The 24,139-nt window shown below is 44.1% G+C and overlaps 1 protein-coding gene across 2 annotated transcripts in view; it reads left to right on the top strand.

Moving 5' to 3' along the window:
* The window catches only part of KLHL5 (kelch like family member 5), a 151,649-nt gene that overhangs the window by 47,847 nt on the left and 79,663 nt on the right, over positions 1-24,139 (top strand). The window contains exon 1 of one of the 2 annotated variants that reach the window (XM_073608748.1): positions 6,110-6,786. The exons of the other annotated variant lie outside the window; for it this stretch is intronic. Coding sequence (XP_073464849.1) covers positions 6,356-6,786 — 431 coding nt within the window. The 5' untranslated portion in view covers positions 6,110-6,355. Of the gene's footprint in view, positions 1-6,109; positions 6,787-24,139 lie in introns of those variants that run through there. 2 annotated transcript variants of the gene reach the window in all.

Genomic DNA, 24,139 nt, shown 5'->3' with positions numbered 1-24,139 from the left:
GATAATAGATAGGCAACAGTAACTCAAATAACCACTTGTTACAACCAAGGTATGTAAAACACCATCTCTGAAAGCGCAACACATCAAACCTTGAAGCAGATGTGCTACAGCAGCAGAAGACCAAACCGGGTGCCACTCCTTTCAGCTAAAATCGGGAAACTGAGGCTACAGTTTGCACAGGCTCATCAAAATTGGACAACAGAAGATTGGAAAAACGTTGCCTGGTCTGATGAGTCTCGATTTCAACTGCCACATTCAGATGGTAGGACCAGAATTTGGTGTAAACAACATGAAAGCATGGATCCATGCTGCCTGGGAGATTCGCATCATTGATGTGCAGCCAGCAAATCTGCAGCAACTGCGTGATGCTATCATGTCAATATGGACCAAAATCTCTGAGGAATGTTTCCAACACCTTGTTGTATCTATGTCATGAAGAATTAAGGCCGTTCTGCAAGCAAAAGGGGGTCCATCCCGGTACTAGCAAGGTGTACCTAATAAAGTGGCGTGTGTGTGTGTGTGTGTATAATATAAATATATATTATATTATATTGCACATTTTTTTTGTTAGACTTTTTTTTGTATTTTGGATGCAAATTATGGTTGTTACAGCTCTGTAAAATTTCTGAATGTTTTGAGATGTAAAGATGTCATTTATACAATATCAGTCATAGGAAATCATGTTACAAATTTTTTCTCCAGAAGCAACTGTGACTTAAGATTTCCCCTACTCAGACATAAACTGAACTATTTTTTTAACCTCCTGGAATGAAACACATAACAGTTATTGAACTTTGCAAGACTGGTGAAAATTGATTATTTTATAGTTTTAGTTTCTATTCGAAGGTCACCGCTACAGAGAACATTGATCTGCACTAAAAGCTTCGATGCAGTAGATTTGACTTGTGCTTTCTAACCTGAGAAACGCCATTATGGTAAATTATGCTAAGGGATGCTCTTGTCATCGTAATCTGTTTTGGAAAATGCTACTGTGTTGTTTCCATTATACTAATACCAGCAGACTGGTGGCTGTTCATGAACCAGTTAAACTAAAATCTTATACAATCTTTAACTTCTTAATATAATATAATTAAGTCCTTCAATATCCTTAAATCTGCAGCTCTCATTAAAATCATGCCTGGTGACCCAGGTTTTACCGGTATTGCCTGTGGTCTCTATGCCACTAATGTTTTTCCCACTACTGACCTACCATGCTCTACACCATGTCTTTACGGAAGCAGCCATATTGGTAGAGGTAGGGCTTTGCGTTCTCATGTCTCCTAAAATGAGCAGTCAGACAGCAGTGCTTTAGATTTCACATTGTGTATATACAACTATGAGGCTTTAGGCACACTCACTGGGAAATGCATTGCTGTTTTTCAGGGTACTTCTTAAAGTGGTTCTAAAGCCTAAACATTTTTTTACCTTTAAAGTGGATGTAAACCCAATTTCATGAAATTTGACCTTTGCACATATATCTGTAGTGTTTTCTTATCTCTCTCCAAAGCTCTGAGTCCTATGTGTTTCTGCTGTTCCGTTCCACTGTTATCAGCATGATAACTTCTGACAAGTCCTCCGAGATTGGAGATAAAAGCAGCTGAAAATGTGTGTTGTGGGAGGTTGCTATAATAGATTGGCAGGGAGCTTGTCTTGTCACAGCACAGCTCTGAAAGTATCTTTGTTCTTTTGCCTATGTGGAGTGGGGGTGTGTGCCTTTCCTCCAATCAGCTGTCTCCCAGCGTAAGCCAAGACTACACTCCCAGTGCTGAATGAGGAAGTGAAAATTCTAACCCAATGTTAGAATTCTAAGGAATATAGCAAGTTGAAGACAGCAGATATACAGGTAAAACTTATGTAGGGAGATTTGTTTCATCTCTGTGTATCATCTGAGGCTGTCCACTTCACTGGGTATATGTGAGGGTTTACATTAACTTTACATGTATATCTGCTGTCTTCAGCTTTCTATATTCTTTATAAAGTGAACATTGTGTTAGACTTTTTATTTCCTCTTGCAGAGCTGTGCTGTGAGTAGAGTAAGCTAAGTATGATGTAAGCTGACAGTGGAGTTAGGGGTATGGGGGGCAGAAGGGAGAGCTGACCACAGACTGGACTGCTTAGGGACTGAGTGGGGCGGTGGTAAAGCAGACTAAGCAACATCCCTTAGTCCAGAGGGGAATAGAGGTTGGAGGGGAAAGGAGCATCGACTCACTAAGTAACAATAGCAGGTTTGGCTGAGAAGATGCTGAGCATAAAACATTGGGAGAGAAGGCAGAGGAGAGGCTGATCTTGCAGAAAAGTCAGAGCCTGCGCTAAACAAAGACTGGAGAGTGAGAGGAAGGAAGCAGAGAGGAGACCTGTGGCAGATAGAAGAGGCAGAGTGGGTTATGAACAAGGACAGGAGATGGGGGGCAAATGTGACTGGATCATGACTGAGAAGGAGCCATAGTGGGGGGTGATTCGTGCAGGGAAGGAAGTTTGGCAAGGCAGAAAGGGAGCAACTGCCAGAAAACCTGTTGGGTAGGGATCCACCAGAAAATGTAGTGTGGAAAATGGGGATGGAGGGGTGACACAAGGGTATAGAGAGTAAACAGTTGTGTAGTCACTGGTGGTGGAACAGTGTCAGAGGTGTGCTGAGAAGTGTTGCTCTAGGCTTCCTGCTGTACTAAACGTGATCAGACGCCCATAGAATCTGGCAGTGAGATCTCTTTTAAAGGTAGGATCAAAGTTTAGATTAGGAGATCTTCTTCTTTATCTGAAATTACATGACCAAAAGTCTAGGAATTTGGTTATCTGGAGCAGAATTTTCTACAGGAAAGGTAAGTATTTACCGTGATATTAAACCCTCCTGTTTTTGGCTGCTTTCGGCAGCTGATTTTATCACTTAAGGAGTATGCAGTTTCTTTATGTCACATACCTGATAAAAGAGCCTGATTTGATAAGGAAGGTCTCTCTTACAGCTCTGACTCGGGGGCCCTAATAGAGTGGCACAAGTGCCTGTAGGTCTTGCTAGCTGCAGGTGAGCTGGGTAGCAGCTGGTGGGCACCAGGCAGAAGCAGGCTGGTACGGCAACAGCAGCCAAGTGAGCCATAAGCTGATAGCAGGCAGGAGGTAAGCAGGCACTGATGGGTGGTAGGCAAATGCCAGCAGCAATCGGAATGGTAGCAGAGTCAAGCAAGCTGGGTTATACACTGGCAGACAGATCAGATACAAATGTGTAGGAAGGAGCATAGTCGGGTCGGTAGCAGATCAGTGGAACAGCAGCAATGGGAGCAGACAGAAGCGGAGATGAGGAGAGAAGCCGAAGTCTGTGCTGACAGAGTTTAAAGTGGTTGTAAAGTCAGAAGGTTTTTTTATCTTAATACATTCTATGCATTAAGATAAAAAACCTTCTGTGTGCAGCAGCCAGCACAACCTAATACTTATCTGAGCCCCATCTCTCCCCAGCGATGTTCCTCAGCTGTCCACGAGTTCCTCAGCTGTCCGGGACTCTTCTCCTGATTGGCTGAGACACAGAAGCATCACCATTGGCTCCGGCTGCTGTCAATCAAAATTAGTTAGCCAATCAGGAGAGAGAGGGGTGGGGCCAAACCAGAGCTCCATGTCTGAATGGAGCTGTGACTCGGCTTGTGTGCCCCCATAGCAAGCTGCTTGCTGTAGGGGCACGATACAGGAGGGAGGGGCCAGGAAAGCTGAAGAGGGACCTGATATCTGGGCTGCTGTGCAAATCCACTGCACAGAGCAGGTAAGTATGACATGTTTGTTTTTCTTAGAGAAGAAAAAAAAGACTTTACTTTACAATCACTTTAAGGAGTAGCCAGGACAAGCCGGGTCAGTAACTGCAATCAGATGCAGAATCGTAGAGCCTCAGGACACACAGCACGCTGTGGACAGGACGGCACTGAACCAGAGCACTGGCTCAGTTTAACCCCTTCACGCCTAAAGGTAAAACGTTATTGCCTAAGCACAATTTTGCAACTTTGACATGTGTTAGTAAAACCGTACATATCATCACAAGTACTTTGTGCATCCAGGTGGATTATACCTTTTTTTCAGGACAAATTGGGCTTTCATTTGGTGATAAATGAAAATGGATATTTCCTGATTTTATTTATTTATTTATTGATTTTAGCTGTTATTTGTTTGTTACTACAATAACCTACTACCAAATAACCCAAAATAAATTCACATATGTGTATGTTATTTGTTGTTTGTACCCGTAGTACAGCCCAGAAACAATAGTGCGCATTTTGCTTCTTCCTTTTTCTTTTTTTTTCTAAAACATACACCGATACTAATTAAAAAAATAAATACTAACTCTAATATACTGACCTTGACCTTTAACCCAAAAACTAAGCCTGGCACCGACCTAGATCAAACCTTAATCTAGGTATTTTTTCTTCCTTTCCTTTTTTTTTTTTTTTTTACACACACTTTTTTTTTCTCTCTGCAAGTAGAAAGATACAATGTATATTTCCTCTCCATACACAGAGAGAGAAAAACAGGTGCGGGCTTTACAGTGACTGATAACTGTGCCAATAGCCAATCAGATGCTACCACAGCGATCAGGTTACCCAGATTTGGGAGATCCGGGTCCTGATCATTAGTACGGGCCCGGGGCTCTTGGTGAGACCCCAGTCTCTGCGCTGGGGACGGGCTGTACGACGCACTCCCAGCAGAAAGACAGAGCCACATATATGCGATCCCACGACAAAAAGCCCAGTTCAGTGAGGCAGCATACTGTATACGTGTTCTGTCGGCAGGAAGGGGTTAAATAGGGTGAGGGAAAGCCCCCCCCCCCCAGCTAAAAGACTGGCAGAGGATGGCACCATTCACTGTTGCCTATTTTCTATGACGATTAGAAGTTCAGAGAAGCAGCCCTGAGATATCAGGAGCTGGCAGCATTGAAAGTTGTAAACTGCAAGTGCTGGGGTATGAACTTTAACAAATAGTTTACTAGGGAATATTTTTAAATGGACTCCATATGTTAGGCTGAAAAAAAAACGCTGAGGATTCATTACTACTTTAAAACATCTTTTTGTTACTCTTTGTTTATGATTCCCAACGGGACTATTGACCTCATTTAAAGATAATATTCAACTGTATGTCCCCTTTAGTGCCGGTTCACATAGGGGCGACTTGTCAGGCGACCTAGTCGCCTGACAAGTCGCCTCCCGTTCTGTGCTACGGAACCGTTCTAATAGGAGCGACGCAAGTCGCTCCGACTTAGAAAAAGGTTCCTGTACTACTTTGGGGGCGACTTGGGGCGACTTGCATAGACTTCTATACAGAAGTCGTTTTGCAAGTCGCCTCAGAAGTCGTTTGCAGGTCGCCTCGCTGAGGCGACCTGCAAGTCGTGCCGCCCCTGTGTGAACCGGCACTTAGGAGTTGGTGACCAGGTAACTAAATATAAATTTATAAATATAATTGCATAGGATTTTCATTTCTCTTTGAAACCACTTATAAAATGTCTGTCAGTTAGACTATCAGGAAGCAGAAAACTATTGACTTGTCGTCATGGTGGTTGCACGGCTTTGAGGATATGACTCATATTTTTGTAGAATGAAAAAATATCTATTTATTTTCTTAGAATCTTCTAAATGGATTATCCACAGCTTTGAAAGATTATTTTTATGCCCAACTGTAGTACGGTTATTAATCTGATCCTTTTGCACTAAAAAGTAATATTCAGTCATGTTGATTGGCTGAGCCTGGGGGGATGGTAGGTCGTTGAGCTGCGCGCCGGACCTCCGCTGTGCCTTTTTCTTAGCTGTACTTCCCGAACATTACACTGGCTGGAAAATTAAGTACCATATTGATCTTGTCCATTATGTTCAAATATTAATTAAGTATCCATTAGACATAAACAAGACTGCTTATCCAGAATTATTTACATTCATAAAATGTGTGATTTGTGAGTTGAAATATGTGTTTGTGTGTGTGGATTTTTTGGTGTTTTTTTATTTTTTACTTTTTTGGGCTTTGCTTGTTCATATTGTGAGGTTGAGTTAATACAGAGTGAAAAAATTGTGGTCTGAGATGCTGGATGTAAATTATGCTGTCATTTGTGGTTTGAAGAAGGGGGAGGCGTTGAGAATCTGAAAGACTTAAATGAACACGGAGTGTCTTTGAAAGCAAATAGTCACAGAGACGGGAAGAATGCAGTGGAAAGTGCAATGCTGCTTCTGCCTTCATTTCTGAGGCACATGGGCTGCATCTCCAGAGAGGCATCTGCATGGCCAGGTGATAATGATTAATCGCTGGCATTCCAAAAAAAGAATCTTTTCATTTTTCTCGGCTCATGGGTTCGCCTGCAGCTGGTCCCCTTTTTTTGGCAGGTTGAATATGTAGATCTTGTATGTGCGGCATTTTTTTGCCTAGTTGCCTAGACAATCGCTTGCTCTCTAAGAGAATGTCTGGCTCCCGAAAGGACTTTGATGTAAAGCAAATACTAAAAATCCGATGGAGGTGGTTCGGACATCAGGCTGCTCCCATTAATCCCAGCCATCAAGGGGATTTTTTGAATGGAGATCAGAGCCTTGTGACTAGTGACAGAAAGTTCACGGAGCCAAGTAACCCACCCCTGCCCTTGTCGTCTGTGGGACACCGAAGGACAAGCAATCAGGATTTCCAAAATTTGCTTTCATATCCCATGGCATCTGCTTCAGAGCAACAACCCTCCGTGGAAGTTGCTGCAGGTGCTAGTGAGGCAGCGCATTGGCTGAGCAAACCAGAAGCTGAAGATGGAGCCAGTGAGGAGGACATTGACTCTGAAAGCAGTTCTTGCAGGTCAGGATAATTTTATTTAAGAAAATAATTGCAGGGGAAGCAACTTTTTTTTTCTTTGCTTGGAATATTGTCTGATTTAAAAGTGTTTGATGTTTCAAGACTAGCATTTTGTTTTTAAGAATCAGCCGTAATGTGATGCTGAAAGTCCCATTGGTCAGTGTACTGCATCGACATCTAATGCAGCACTAATATTTGTAGGGATGGGGCAAGTGAGGTCCAGATATGTCCCTCACTTGCTTATACGTGAGCTGCATTTTAACTGTGCCAGTGACACATAGTACCTAGAATTTTTTGAATTTTTTTTTCTTAAAGGATGTCCATCAAAGCACATTACTATGTGAGAAGCCTGTGCTAAAGCTGCTATTTTCTGTCTCCTAGACTGTATGCTAGGTGTGAAACTATGACTTTGCTTGCAATGAAGCTGAATAGCTGAACTGTCCATTAACAATTCTATGACCGTGAAGTCCGTAAATAGTAGTTTCCATATGAAGTTCTCATAAAAGACTAATTTGCTGACCGATTTTTCGTTTGAATTGCTGATTCAGTTGAAGTATAATAGTATTGTAAATAAAATTACCGTAAAACTGCTAGTTGAGCTCTGTGTCCTTGGAAGTGGGCTGTAGGTGTATCTGTCATTGAGATAGATATAATATTTTGACATTCCAGTGCTGTGTCCAGTGAATAAGTTGTTGTCCCTGGTATCCATTGGATAACAATATGTTAGTTCAGAGATCCTGGTGCCCAGTGGGTATGTTGGAGCAAAGTCCTTGGTGTTCAGTGATCATGTTAGCCAGTGTCCAGTAGATGTGTTGGCTCGGTGTCCCTGGAGTCCAGTGGACGTGTTGGCTCGGTGTCCCTGGAGTCCAGTGGACGTGTTGGCTCGGTGTCCCTGGAGTCCAGTGGACGTGTTGGCTCGGTGTCCCTGGAGTCCAGTGGACGTGTTGGCTCGGTGTCCCTGGAGTCCAGTGGACGTGTTGGCTCGGTGTCCCTGGAGTCCAGTGGACGTGTTGGCTCGGTGTCCCTGGAGTCCAGTGGACGTGTTGGCTCGGTGTCCCTGGAGTCCAGTGGACGTGTTGGATCGGTGTCCCTGGAGTCCAGTGGACGTGTTGGCTCGGTGGACGTGTTGGCTCGGTGTCCCTGGAGTCCGGTGGACGTGTTGGCTCGGTGTCCCTGGAGTCCGGTGGACGTGTTGTCTCGGGGTCCGGTGGACGCGTTGGCTCGGGGTCCGGTGGACGCGTTGGCTCGGGGTCCAATGGAAAAGATATTGTTGAAGATCAGTTCCACTTCTATTGACTTTAACAAGTGCAGTAATTGCATTAATAATTTTTCACTTTAGTTAAGCTGAATTGTTTGTTTTTTCATAGAATTTCATGTAGCGTTACAAATGGCTTGTTCACCCCTTCACATTTATTGTAATCCACATATTAAACCTTATTCAACAGTTTAAATTATCTTGGATGACGAATTACATGGTCATGGTTATAGGAACTGAACATTGGCATGAACTGATCTCATGATCCATTATATATGGAGGAGTAAGGGTACAGGAATAGAGTAATCTGTGCCATTTCATAGCCTGGCCCCATTACCAGAACAATTATTGCAGCAGTATGGAATATCACAGACTCAAAGACAGCATTTCCATGCACATTCAGATCTGACAGTGACATGTACCCTCTGACGCCTGTTCCATCATCTGGATACAATTACAAGAGAAACCACATACTTCATTGACTAGAAGTAATATAACAATTTTTAATGTAAAGAAAAAATGTAGAGAACTTGTAACTTGACAGTTGAATATTTGCATTGAATAAGAATAAAGAGAGTAGGCAATGTTCACAATTATGAATTATAACTTCTTCCTTTATTAGCTTTGACGTAAAACTATATAGGCAAAGCTTCTTCTTTTTTTTTTTCTCATTTTGAATATAGTAGGGGAGAGCTGCAGTATAAACCCTGTAAAAAATGTTTGCCATCTTAGTCCCATTGGGGGGATTTACCTTTACTTCCTGTCTCACAGCCAAAACAGGAAGTGAGAGGAAATCCTGGCAAATTAAGGGAATTCCTTGGGGACTCCCCAGGTCACCAGAACTATTGGAAGATTTCCCCTCTTACTTTTCTGGGGACAACCCAGAATTTGGGATTTTCTTTTACTTTTACATTCACTGATAATGGTAAACAGGACAAATAGAGGTGATTGAATCTCATTGGGGACACAGCAAAAAAAATACATAAAAAAAGTTTTATACTTTAATGCATATTAAATTCTTGAGATAGGTTCAATTTCAACTTTAGCCCTGTACATAATTTTGTGTGTATGTTTCCATGAAAGTTTGGTTAGGAGAGGGTAGGATTAGTGTCGGTTCACACTTCAAAGTCATCAGACTCGTAAGCCGCCCCGCACAGCATGACCTCAGCGTGGCTTGCAAACGATTTCTTTAATAGAAGTCAATGCAAGCCGATTCAAAGTCGCCACCAAGTAGTACAGGAACCTTTTTCTAAGTCGGAGCGACTTGAGTCGCTCCCATTTATAGCGGTTCCATAGCACTGCATGGATCGTGACTTGTCAAGCGGCTAAGTCACCTAACGGGTCGCCTCAGTGTGAACCAGCACTTGGTGGTTTGTCCTTGAGCAGCTTGTGATCAGAGAAATCATTTGTGAAACTGTGTGCTCATTTGTGAGCTGTTACCTTTGCACATGTGGAACTAAAGTAGCAGCTGGTACCTGATTTTGGCAGGTACCCGTTCCCACTTCTGGTCAGATTGCCATGGTGCTCCACCAGAAGTTCTCCAACAACTGTCATCAGCAGTGTCCGCTGCCCATGCCCCGCAGTGGGCGCGATTACGGGAGGCAGAACTAGTAGGCCATGCTGTAGCCATCGTTCTGCTATAGCACAGCCGACAAGTGATTAAAATATATTAAAACTGTTGTTGCTCCAATATTCACCTTTAGTGCCGGTTCACACTGCAGCCTTCACACTGCAAATCACATGTGATCTCTGTGCGATGCAATTTCAGCCATACAGATAGTATGGCTGAAATCTCATTGCATTCGGACCAAACTTGCACAAGACCTTTTTTTTTTGGTCCGCAGCAGAATCGGATCGCATGGGTGTTTACACCCATGCGATCTGATCCCTGTCCGAATTTGCAGATCGCACTGCTATATGTGAACTGATTTGGGGGTGTCATTAACTTTTAATTGTGATTTGTGGTGAAGCAGCACTAAATAACTCTAAACAATACTAAAATATAAAGTGCTAATAATAAAGTGCTAATACTATTCATGGATACCTCTAAACCAATCCTAAGGTATAAAGTGCTAATAATAAAGTGCTGATAACAATCTCACTTCCCAATGTGCAAAATAGTGCAATAACCATGGCATCAGAAAATAAAAAATAAAAAAATCAACAGGGATGAGTAATCCAATATGTATCCGAAATAACTACAGGTACTAAGCAATAATCTCTATAGGAGTAAGTGCAGCAAAGAAAGAAAAAAAGTCAAAATGCAGGTAATATAAAAGCTTGTGAATATCCTTCTCCAATCCACACCCTGTGTGTGCTAGCCTCTCGCCTCAAGGGAAAACCCCAAATGGGTCTAGTTGTGCATCAACGGATGTATACCACTGCTGTGTCCTTTTCCTCCTCCTTGGGTATATCCTTGACAGATGGTCACTGTAGTATCAAGGCTGTTTTTCCACAAAGACCGAGTTCCACGACCAGCTCCTTTAAAACATTGTCTCCAGGGACATAGGGTAGAAGAGAAGAGCCTCCATAGTGTAGTAGTAAAAAAATCTTGCATTTTATTTAAAAAGGATAGCAGCATAACAGTTTAAAATGGCAAAAACGCCATCAGCAAAAAAAACAGGTTGAGGTTGAGACAAGGTTGAGAACCTTGAAAAAGTCACGTGTGGTGTGACCTAACGCTTAGGGAGGAGCTGGGTGACGTCCCTTCCGGTTACGGCCCTGACCGGAAGCTCCTCTGTTTGGCACATTTTTACATTTTTTTTTTTTGCTGATGGCAATTTTAAACTGTTTTGCTGCTATCCTTTTTAAATAAAATGCATCTGCATACATCTGTTGATGCACAACTAGATCCATTTTGGGGTCTTCCCTTGAGGCGAGAGGCTAGCACACACAGGGTGTGGATTGGAGAAGGATATTCACAAGCTTTTATATTACCTGCATTTGGACTTTTTTTTCTTTCTTTGCTGCACTTACTCCTATAGAGACTATAGCTTAGTACCTGTAGTTATTTCGGATACATTTTGGATTACTCATCCCTGTTGATTTTTTTTATTTTTTATTTTCTGATATCATTGTTTTTGCACTATTTTGCACATTGGGAAGTGAGATTGTTATCAGCACTTCATTATAAGCACTTTATACCTTAGGATTGGTTTAGAGGTATCCATGAATAGTATTAGCACTTTATTATTAGCACTTTGTATTTTAGTATTGTAGAGTTATTTAGCGCTGCTTCACTACAAATCACATATATTTTTGGTGCTGGCAACACTTTAGAAGTCAGCTGCTTTATATATATCTCTTGCATTTAAGTACTTTGTCACGTTTATTGTGTACACGTTTAGTGGCACATTAGTACTTCACGTTTAAAGTATTAACTTTTAATTGACACTCCCAACTGTTCACATAGGGCAGTGTGAACTGCCGACGGGAGACATGCAATGCTGCCCTTAAAAACCAGAGCTCTCCCTGCAATATTTCTCTTTCACCACAAGATACCCTTAGTGTGATGACCAGCATAATTTAACCCATTTTCTATGAGCCCAGGTCATTCTGGACCTGCCCTAACCTGTGACTAAACAGTGAAAGGAGAATTAGCACAATGATGAGCTTATATCATCGGCTTTCTTCTTGTCAGAACATGAACTGATTGGCTCTTTGCGCTGCTTTTTCCTCACACTCCAGCCCTGCTGTACTGGGACCGCAAAAGGCTGATACCATATTAAATTTGAGTGCTTACTTTGCTTCCCTTAAAAGAAAGAAAAAGCACATTAAAGGGGTAATAAACCCAGAACCAAAAATGTAATAGATGGCAGCTTACCAATTAGATGTGGTGGCTGCATTAGTTTTCATAGCTTTTTTTTCCCCCTCAGTTTTCATCTGGTGATCTGGCTAATAATGCATCTCTTATATTAGAGTGCACTCCAGATGGAGAACAGGGAGCACAGCAGTCAGCAGCATTGTCAGTCTGAGGGGGTAGAGTAGTACAAATATACTAACAAATTAACAAAGGCAAGCAGTCACTTTCAGCGCTATGAGGTCTTTTGTAGTGTAAAACATGAAGGACAACGGTAATACCAAAGAACTAAGCGGATGCCGCCCTCCTCAGATGGGGTAATCCAATCGATACTAAGGAACAAGATAAAATGGACGGAGCATGAATAAATAAAAACTGGTCATTGTAAGAACCTTTGCCAGTGTTAAATGGTTTGTCTCATCCCTTTAAAATAATATATCTGGAAGAGGATGTGTTCTTTTGAAAACAGACTTACTGGCTGGATCACCAGATAAAATTAAAGGGGTTGTAAAGATAAAAATTTTTTCACCTTAATGCATTCTATGCATTAAGGTGAAAAAACTTTTGACAGTACCGCCGCCCCCAGCCCCCCCGTTTTACTTACCTGACGCCTCGAATCTTCGCTGCTCGTCCTCATTGCAGCTCAGCCTGGTCGCTGATTGGCTGCAGTGGATGGATTGAAAGCAGCGCAGCCATTGGCTCGCGCTGCTGTCAATCACATCCGATGACGCGGCGCGCCGGGGGGCGGGGCCGAGTGATACAACGAGCGGCTATAGCCGCCGGCTGTATCACGGGAGCGCGCCCGCAAGCACTCACCACCATGCGAGGGAGCTCGCATTAAGGTGGTAAATGCTTGCGGGGAGGAGCTGAAACAGCCGCCGAGGGACCCCAGAAGACCAGGTTCGGGGCCACTCTGTGCAGAACGAGCTGCACAGTGAAGGTAAGTATAACATGTTTGTTATTTTAAATTAAAAAAAAAATTACCTTTACAACCCCTTTTAAAGGAAAGAAAATGAATGCAGCCACCACATCTAAGAATTGGTAAGCTGCAATATAATGTATGCTTTCGGGTTTAACAGTTTTAATAAACTGATATTACAAAATGCTTTCTATGCAATATTTAAATGACCAAATAAGAGAAGTTCATTGCTGGGGTTTACATACACTTAAAATGATGTATTAATGATTACAGTGCTGCAATAATTTGTGTCTTATATCTGCCTAGAGTCCAGATTGAAAAATAATGTTTTGAGCGTAAAATTAATAAACAGCAGCTGGGTGCTCTCATTATTAAATCAGAGGTAACATTTTTATTGAGCTTCATATTCCATTTTATCTTCTTTGATTTTTTTTTTTTTTTTTTTTGTGTGCTAGATTATAAAGCTCATAGCAAAGATATTTCTGCTTGTTCCATAGCAACCCATATGGAGACTCTGGAATATCAAGGATTGTTTTCACCATGTGTTCTGATTTTTTTTCAGCCCATCTTGCACTGTTTACTGGGCTATGTAGAGTCAATGCAGTACATTTCAAGAAGTTTTAAGATAACCCTGTCATATACATGGGAAATTCAAACTGAGCAAAGGATGCATAAGTAGAGCTTAAGGCTGGATTCACACCTATGCAGTTTTAGTGCTTTTTGCATTTTGCAGATTTGCACTACAGAACGTGTTCCATAGGAAACCACGTTAAATGGACTGTAGTGCAAATCCGCAAAATGCAAAAAGCACTAAAACTGCATAGGTGTGAATCCAGCCTTAGGCTGGATTCACATCTATGCAGTATTAGTGCTTCTTGCATTTTGCAGATTTGCACTACAGAACGTGTTCCATAGGAAACCATGTTAAATGGACTAGTGCAAATCTGCAAAATGCAAAAAGCACTAGAAATGCATAGGTGTGAATCCAGCCTTAGTTCAGTCAAAGCCTGGTATAGAGCTATAGGCTTCTGTATTTATACTAAAATCTCAATCAAACTGAGCTGGTCCTGTCGCCTGCTGCCCCCCATTGCTCTTGTATGTAATGGGAGACTTTACTGACTTAAAATTCTTGATTTATCTGTCATTGAAGTATATTGAGCCCTCACTTTGTAGATCAACCCATTCAGTTTACAAATAAAATATGAATATAAAATGAAAAATGTTTGTTCTTTAAATAAGTGGCACTTCCGCTCTTGCACTTCAGCGATTTGCACAACGCAAACCACAGCAGACTGCAGGTGACCTCATTTCCACATTATCTCACCTTCCTCTCTGAAACATGCACTCTTTACCTCTCCTCCTCTTCACAATTGCAGCCTCTCTCCTCAAACTCACTTTTCTTCACCCCTCTGCTCCAGCCCACAATCTGTACATATCACCCTCACTTCTCCCCTCCCCCTAATACTGCACTCATCACCTCTTTCTAACTCTAAGCCCACTTGCTAACAAACCCCCCCCCAGGATACTGAAGCATGTCCCCTCATACAAATCGTATTCTCATATTACCTCCCTTACTCTTCAGCTTCTCCTAACCACTGGAGATATTTCCCCAAACCCTAGGCCTCCCTTATTTAACTGTACCCAACACACCCTCCCCATCACCCTACACCCTCTGGCAGTAGTTGCAATCTACACAACTTAGTCTCCATTCCTCTTCTTCCCAATGCCAGCCTCCCCCTCTCCTGTGCCCTCTGGAACGCCTGCTCTGTCTGCAACAAACTCACCGCTGTTCATGACCTCTTTGCACTAATTCCTTTAATCTACTTGCTGTCACTGAAACCTGGCTCCACGAATCTGCCACCCCTTCTTGCCTCTCCCAGGGAGGCCTACACTGGACTCGCTCCCCTGGGCCTAATGGACGCAAGGGAGGTGGAGTGGGATTCCTTCTATCCCCCCAGAGCACCTTCCAGGTTATTCACTCTCCTCCCTCTTTCCCTCTCATCATTTGAAGCTCACTGTATACGTCTATTCTCTCCAACTTTCCTAAGAATTACTGTGATCTACCGGCCCCCTGGACCATTATCAACTTTCCTTGATGAGTTTTCTGCCTGGCTACCCTACTTTCTATCTTCAGGAAGTCCCACAATCCTCTGTGATTTCAACATCCCTGCTAATACAAACACTCCTGCTACTTGTAAACTTCTTAATCCAACCTCTTCATTTGACCTGAAGCAATGGGTACAGGCTTCTACGCACTCTGATGGCAACACGCTTGACCTTGTATTCTCCTACGTATGCACTCCATGCAACTTCTAAAGCAATCCTTTTCCTCTCTCCGACCATCACCTTATTAGTTTCTCTCTTCCTCTGTCTTCCACCACCTTTCCCTCCAATCGCCTAACCATCACCCGCAGAAACTTTCCCAACTTCAACTCCTCTCTCCTCTACTCTGCTACTGACCACCTCTATGACAAAATCTTTCCCCTGTCCTGCCCCAACCAAGCCACTTTCATCTACAATAAATCCCTGTCCTCCACCCTGGACAAGCTCGCTCCCCTCACTACACGCAGAATCAGGCCTCGACCCCTACAATCCTGGCAAACAGATTACACTAAAATTCTCAAAAAACAAAGTCTCTCAAAGACTTCAACCAATACAAATCTGCCCTCCAAAAATACTATTCTTTTCTCCATACTGCCAAGCAGACCTATTTTACAACTCTTGTTAACACCTTCTCATCCAGACCCCATAAACTCTTCTTTACCTTCAACTCTCTACTTCGTCCTCCACCCACTGACTCACTCACTGCCCAGGAGATTGCTAATCACTTCAAAAACAAGATTGATACAATCCGTGATGAAATCTCCACTCTACAGGTATCTCCCCCAGTTAAGACCCCATGTCAACAGGTACAACTGACACTCCCCTTATTCAAATCTGCTACTACAGACGAAGTTGCTAAACTCCTTTCTAACGCCCACCTAACCACCTGTCCCCTGGACCCGATTCCCTCTCAAATGCTACGGTCACCCTCTGACCCCATCCTACACTCTCTAACCCACATCTTCAACCTCTCCCTCACCTCTGGCATTTTCCCCAATGCTCTAAAACATGCACTGGTCACCCCCATACTTAAAAAGCTGTCCTTGGACCCTACCAATCTTAACAACCTACGCCCTATCTCCTTGCTCCCCTTTTCCTCCAAACTCCTTGAACGCCTGGTTTACAACCGAGTGACCACCTCATTAAGAATAACTTTCTTGGTCCCATTCAGTCTGGATTTCGCCCTCAACACTCCACAGAAACTACTCTTTTAAAACTCACAAATGACCTACTAACTGCAAAAACCAACGGACACTATTCTGTACTCCTACTTCTGGACCTTTCAGCTGCCTTTGACACGGTTGACCACCCCCTCCTCAAAAAAAAAAAACTTTACTTCCTCGGTCTCCGTGACTGTGCTCTTCAGTGGCTCTCATCCTACCTATCCCAACGACCTTCAGTGTCACTAATGCCACATACACACGAGCGGACTTTACGGCAGACTTTGCCCGGCGGACTTTTCAACGTAGTTTACGATGGACTTTCTGAATGAACAGACTTGCCTACACACAATCCACCAAAGTCCGTCAAATTCATACGTGATGACGTACGACTGGACTAAAACAAGGAAGTTCATAGCCAGTAGCCAATAGCTGCCCTAGCGTGGCTTTTTGTCTGTCTAACTAGCATACAGACGAGCGGACTTTTCGACCAGACTCGATTTCGACGGATTGATTTAAAACATGTTTCAAATCTAAGTCCGTCCAACTTTTGAGAAATTAAAGTCCGCTGGAGCCCACACACATCGAATTGTCCGACGAAATCCCGTCCGCCAGGCAAAGTCTGCCATAAAGTCCGCTCATGTGTACGCGGCATTACAATTCTACTTCCTCCACTCCTCTTCCCTTCTCCGTCGGGGTCCCCCAAGGTTCTGTTCTTGGACCTCTTTTATTTTCAAGCTACACCTCTTCCCTGGGTCAGCTTCAACATCATTTCTACGCTGACGACACACAAATCTATCTCCCCACCCCTCAACTCTCTGCATCAGTCTCCTCACGCATCACTAACTTACTAACAGACATATCTGTATGGATGTCACACCACTTCCTCAAAGTCAACTTGTCCAAAACCGAGCTTATAATATTTCCTCCCCCACGTGCCTCTTCCCCTGACTTCTCTGTCAAGAGCAATGACACAACCATCCACCCATCCCCACATGTCAGCGTGCTAGGTGTTATCCCGGACTCTGAACTCTCCTTTCGGCCCCACATCCAATCGCTTTCCAAAGCTTGCCGCCTCAACCTCCGCAACATCTCTAAACTACGTCCCTTTCTAATCAATGAAACCACAAAGCTCCTGATTCACTCCCTGGTTGTCTCTCTCCTTGACTACTGCAACTCCCTCCTCATTGGCTTACCTTTAAATAGACTATCCCCCCTTCAGTCCATCATGCATGCTGCTGCCAGACTCATCCACCTTACAAACCACTCAGTGTCTGCTACCCCTCTCTGCCAATCCCTCCATTGGCTGCCACTCGCCAAACGAATTAAATTCAAAATACTAACAATAAGTTACAAAGCCATCCACAACTCTTCCCCCTAGCTACATCACTAGCCTAGTTTCAAAATACCAACCTAATCGCCCTTTTGTTCCTCCCAAGACCTCCTGTTCGCTAGCTCTCTCATCACCTCTTCCCATATCCACCTCCAGGACTTCTCCCGAGTCTCGTCCATATTCTGGAATTCGCTACCCCAATCTGTTAGAAGGTCTCCAAATGTATCCTTTTTTAGGCGATCCCTGAAAACTTTCCTCTTCAGAGAAGCCTATCCTGCCTCCATCTAACAACTGCACTATTTTCTCCATTAGCTCATCGCCCACAGCTATTACCCTTTTGTATAACTTGACCCTCCCTCCTAGATTGTAAGCTCTAACGAGCAGGGCTCTGATTCCCCCCTGTATTGAATTGTATTTAATTGTACTGTCTGCCCTAATGTTGTAAAGTGCTGCGTAAACTGCGCTATATAATAATAATAATGTTTGTATATGTGTGTGATATATAGATATATATATATATATATATATATATATATATATATATATATATTTTTTTTAGAAGTTTTATAAGTGATCACATAATCTTTGTTCTCAGCTGCATAAGGGACTTGGAGAGGTGGGGATGGAGAAACAGCAGTACACCGATCTTCCCAGTGAGTGGCTGTGCAAGGGGGTGTGTTAGCATAAGTCTGATCACTGGAGGACAGGCAGGCTGTTCTCCCAGCACAGCTGGAAAACTGACCACACTGGGATGAATGTGCTGCTTTGTCTAGTCAGTTTGAAATAAGAAAGCAGGGGGACTGGCAGGATCACCAGGTATTTGACATGAAGAAAGTGATACAAAGAGAGCAGAATACTATTACTTAACACAAGTACATGGTACAACAGACACCTATTAGGAATATGAAATGCTGTGGTACCATTCTTTACTACTCAATATCTACATACATGTACTTCACTGCATAAATAACATGTAAAATAAGTATTGAACACGTCACCATTTTTCTAGGTAAATATATTTCTTTTCTTTTTTTTTTTAAAGAAAAGATAAATGTATTTCTAAAGGTGCTATTGAGATGAAATTTTCACCACATGTCAGTAACTGTCCATGTGATCCATACATATAAAGAAACCAAAACAAATAACTTCATAAATGAAGTTATGTGTAATAAAATGGAATGATACAGGGAAAAAAAGTATTGAACACGCTAAGACCCTTTTCACACTGAAGGCGTTTTAGCGCTAAAGTAAGGCGCCGTAAAAATGCCTCCTATGCCTCCCCAGTGTGAGAGACCGAGTGCTTTCACACTGGGGCGGTGTGCTTGCGGGACGTTAGAAAATGTCCTGCAAGCAGCATCTTTGGGGCGGTTTAGGAGCGATTGTATACATAATGGATGGTACTTTTGGGGGAAGATATACAGGCACACGTTAAAGGATCCTTATAGTCATAAGTCACTATTAAATCCCACTCATAGAAACAGCCCAACTTAGCCCGTTAAGGAAGGCCTTCTACCCTGAGTCCAGCGTGCTCGTGTACCCCTTGGGGGGCCCTACATAAAGCATATGTGCCGCGCATGAGAATGCAAGGCATAAATATTCGGTGAGTGCGGCTTCACTAGGGGGATCCACAGTCACAACCGGTGTGGTGGAGGCGTACATGTATAGCGCTTGAAGATTTGTTGCACATTCACCTCTTCAGTTGCACTTTTGCTCTTTTCATCAATTGTTCACAGCCTGGATTTTATTAATTATTATTATTTTTGAGTTTTTATTTAGTCACAGGGTTTAACACCATGTTATTTGATTCGTTTTGATTATATGGGACTTGATTCTTTTTTCATATAGCCACTTAGACAGCTATCTTATATTTTGGTGGAAGTTTGACATAATGTTGATGTTTTGATCATGTGGTTTATTCACAATTAATCACTATCATTATTTTTAAGATTCATTTGAGTTTATATACAGCGCCACTATTTCATTTATTTACTTTTGGAATACTGGGACATTGATTGTATACACCGCTCCCAAAACACTGCACTGCAGAACTGCCTGCAAAAGCGCTTTGGCAGCGACACAACACAGGCGCTTTTAACCCTTTATTCGGCTGCTAGCGGGGGCTGAAAGTGGCCGAAAAGCGCCGCTAAAACTAACGGCGCTTTACCGCTAATGCTGCTGGGCCTTTCTAGCAGCTTTATTTTCTTTCTTTGAAACCAATTGAGAGTTTCATTGGCTTTGTGTTTGGGATCATTGTCTTGCTGAAATGTCCACCCTCGTTTTATCTTCATCATCCTGGTAGATGGCAGCAGATTTTTATCAAGAATGTATTGGTACATTTTTCCATTCATCCTTCCTTCAATGATATGAGGTTTGTCAGCTTTAACCACTTGCTTACTGGGCACCTAAACCCCCCTCCTGCCCAGACCAATTTTCAGCTTTTAGCGCTGTCACTTTTTGAATGACCATTGCGCGGTCATACAACACTGTACCCAAATGAAATTTTTATCATTTTTTTTTCTCTAGTCGTCTGACCAGGACAGCACTAGAGAGATAGACTCCACCTCCGGAGGCAGGAAACGCATAACCAGATCTTTAAAGGGCGGCTTCTGTCCCTTCTTCCTCAGTATTTGTGTTTCCTCCACCGGAGGAGAAGGCTAGATTGGAGCTCTCCTTCCCCTAAGCCTGGGAACTGCCCATGGGAGAAGGGGAAGGAGGTCTGCTTACCTGGCGGCATGGGTCTAAGGTGGCAGGCATCCGGGTTCCCCGGCCAGACTAAATGTAAGCTAGTGCCGGTGTCATCCTCCTTGATAACCCGGGGAGGGCTGGGGTTCCCCGTCTGGCTGCCGGATACGATTGTGTCTGGCATGGGTCAGGCGGGGGGCGGGCGTAGGCCTCTAGTTCTGGCCTATGAAATGCAGGAGAGGGGCGGGGACTTTGTGCACCACTTCCAGTTCCGGGTCACACGGCGAGCGTGGACGACAGAGCCAGGGCGTTTTTTTTTAAAACGCCAGCCACAGGATGGAACAGGGCTTCACCACAGACTGTCTACCTGAATGCAAGGAATGGACAGCATGGATGGATGCAGCTGAACCAGGTGGCAGTGGAGCCGAACCAGCTCAGGTAGGCGGACACAGGGGTGCCTTGGACCTACAGGGCTGGGGGGGGGGGGGGGGGGGGTGATGGACTACTTATGTGGCCCGTTTTGGAGGTTCCCCCTTTTTTTAGATGGTATCCGGACTAAAGTTTCTTGCGAATCCCGTCAGCGGCTGGTGGGGGTGCACATAGGTGTTGGTGAAGGACACCCTAGATTGCTAAGGTTTTATGCTGACGGTAGCTTATCTTTTGTTTCCCTTCCTTTTTCCTTCTTCTCTTCTCTCCTTCTCTTGTCTTAGGCTCTGCCCAAAGAACCGGAGAGGTCAGGGGGGGAAGAAGAGGTGTCTGTCATGTACGAACAAATTTAAGGAAGGGTGGAACAAGCCCCTCTGTAAACCCTGTATTGACAAATTGGTTTACAAGGAGGCCACGGGGGCCTGCAAGGAATTGATTTCTAGTGTTCAGAAAGAAATGAAGGCCATTAAGACAATGCTGGCAAACCTTGAAACCCCAAAGCAATCAGCCGCAGTTCCCCCCGCTTCCGACCCAGAGGTGGGTGACGAATCATGGGAGGAGGAATTAGATTCTTTGGATGAACCAAGTGAAGCAGCATCATCCAAAGATATTCCGGGCCAAGGGACAAGTTCACCCAGATACAGGCTCTCACTCAAGGAGGTTGATGCCCGATAGGGGGTGATCTACGAGACACTTGAGATTAAAGAGCAGGTCTCCTTGTCTTTGCATGACCAGATGTATCAGACCCTGAAGGATGACCAAACCAGGGTTTTCCTGGTACACAGCACACTGGCGGACTCTATTAAAAAAAGAGTCGGTGGAACCGGAGAAAAAATTATTTTTTCCCTTAAGTTTGAAAAGGAGATTCCCTTTCAGTGAGGATTCCACCTGTGTTTGGAACAAGGTGCCCAAAGTAGACGCAGCCTTCACCCAGTGCGCCAAATCAACAGACCTCGCCTTTGAGGACATGGGTGCCCTTAGGGAACCCATGGATAAGAGTATGGAGGTACTGCTGAAAAGATCATGGGAAGTAGCCATGGCAAACCTAAAACCTGCAATGGCTACAACAATAGTGGCTCATAATTTGGAGGTCTGGCTGGACCAATTACAAGGTCATTTGGAAAGACCAGGAAGGAAATTTTGGATTCCCTTCCCATGCTGCATAAGGCAGCGGGCTATGTGGCAGACACATCTGCAGAGTCGGTCAAACTATCAGCAAAGACCGCTGCTGGTCGGGGGACCCAGCCTCAAAAGTTAGGCTGTGTGGCATCCCATTTGAAGGAGACCTCTTGTTTGGACAGGATCTAGAAAAAGTCCTAGACCGCACTGCAGACAAGAAAAAGGCCTTCCCCACCAAGACTAAGAGCCCCATGGAAACGTTTTTTTCGTCCTCAAAGACAAAGGACAGACCTCTAATGCCGCGTACACACGAGCGGACTTTCCGGCAGACTTGGTCCGGTGGACTCGACCCCGTTGGACAATTCGATCGTGTGTGGGCTCCAGCGGACTTTTTTTTCACCAAAAGTCCGACGGACCTAGAAATAAAACATGTTTCAAATCTTTCCGACGGACTCGAGTCCGGTCGAAAAATCCACTCGTCTGTATGCTAGTCCGGGCTAAAACCCACACTAGGGCAGCTATTGGCTACTGGCTATCAACTTCCTTATTTTAGTCTGGTCGTTCGTCATGACGTACTAATCCGTCGGACTTTGGTGTGATCGTGTGTAGGCAAGTCCGTTCATTAGGACAGTCCGTCGGAAGTCCGCCGAAAGTCCATCGGATAGACCGTCGGACCAGTACGCGGCATTTGGGGTCAGCTCCTAAAAAACAGTGGGGAAGAGGAAAACAGAAGTGTTCTGTTTTCCTCTCCTAAAAAAAAAAAAAACACTAAATCCCAGTGACTTGGTTCCCATGGGAGGGAGACTGGGGCAGTTCCTCCCACAGTGGGAAAAGACTACACCAAATGCTTTTATACTGAGGATAATCAGGGAGGGCTATCGAATACAATTCAAAGGCACTCCGCCCACAAGGACTTGTGTGACCATGCTTCCCAGGGATCCTCAGAAGACGACGGCCTTGCTGTCGCAAATTGGCGACTTGGTAGATCAGCGGGTTCTTGTTCCAGTACCACAGCAAGAAGTACTCTCACGTTTTTGTAGAAACCGTCAGGCAAATTCCGTCTAATATTAAATTTGAAGTTACTAAACAACTGGGTAACATACAAAAAATTCCGGATGGAAACAATCTTTTCAGTAAAGTCAATTATTCCCCCAGATTGTTTCATGGCCTCCCTCGATCCGGGGGACGCCTATCTACACGTCCCCATCCACAGTGACTCTCAAATTTTGAAGATAGTAATTCAGTGGGGAAGGCAGGTCTGACATTTCCAGTTCAGGGCCCTACCATTCAGCCTGTCCTCATCCCTCAGGATTTTTACGAAAATCCTGGCGGAAGCACTGGCTCCCCTTGGATTAAAAAGGATCTTGGTCATACTATATTTGGACGACCCTTTATTTTTTGCCCCCTCCTTGCTCCAGTTACAGGGAGATATGCGGGTGGCCATTTCCTTTTTAAAAAAACTAGGGTGGTTGATAAACAAAGAAAAGTCGAACTTAAGTCGTGGCATAAGACACAGGTCTTATGCCACGTACACACAAGCGGAATGTCCGTCAGAAAAAGTCAGATGGGAGCTTATCATTGTATATTCCGACCGTGTGTATGCCCCATCGGACTTTTTCTGTTGAAAATTCAGACAGACTTAGATAGAGAACATGTTCTAAATTTTTCCGATGGAACTAATTACTATCGGCAAACCCGCTCGTCTGTATGCTGTTCCGACGTATCAAAAACGACGCATGCTCTGAAGCAAGTGCGAGACGGAAGTTATTGGCTACTGGCTATTGAACTTCCTTTTTCTAGTCCCGTCGTACGTGTTGTACGTCACCTCGCTCTGGGCGGTCGGACTTTGGTGTGACCGTGTGTATGCAAGACAGCTTGAGCGGAATTCCGTTGGAACTCTGAAAGTTTTTCCGACGGCAAAACCGGTCGTGTGTACAGGGCATAACAGTACCTGGGTTTCTTGGTGAACTCAGTGACGCAAAAGATTTATCTCACAGAGGAGAGGGTAGAAAAGGGCGCTGGGAGAAAGTACAGTCTCAAAGGTCAGCCAACTGGAGGGAGTTGCAGGCGATCTGGGAAGCGCTAAAGACATTTGCCAGAGATCTAAAGGTTCACCATGTACAGGTCCTCTCGGACAGTGTGGTAGCAGTTTCTTATTTAAACAAGCAAGGGGGAACAAGATATCCATCCTTAATCAGACTAACAAGTATCATCTTGGGGCGTGGCCTGAGCAGGGCATGTGAGCGGTCGCACTACACGGAGCTCCCGCTGTTAATCCTTCTCTGATCCTTCTCCCGCTACCGATCTGGACACTTACCTCCCACATCTGCCGGCTGACACTCGTGTGACTCCCGCGGCGTTCACCCTGAGCTGTACGGACCCCATGAAGCCCCGCAAGGGGGATAAAGAAGCCGTGATCGGGACAGACATGGAGATCCAAGATGGCGCCGACATCCCTCAGGCACAGAGGACGGCGCGTGGCTCCACTAAACAACATGAAGGCAGTGGTAAGTCCCACACTGCCCCAAAAACACCAGGGGAAAGACCAGCCTAGAGACAT

The sequence above is a fragment of the Aquarana catesbeiana genome, linkage group LG01, assembly GCF_042186555.1.
Source record: "Aquarana catesbeiana isolate 2022-GZ linkage group LG01, ASM4218655v1, whole genome shotgun sequence".
In the NCBI taxonomy this organism is placed as follows: Eukaryota; Metazoa; Chordata; class Amphibia; order Anura; family Ranidae; genus Aquarana; species Aquarana catesbeiana.
Note: the sequence above shows the minus strand (reverse complement) of the source record. Positions and strands in the feature narration are given on the sequence as shown.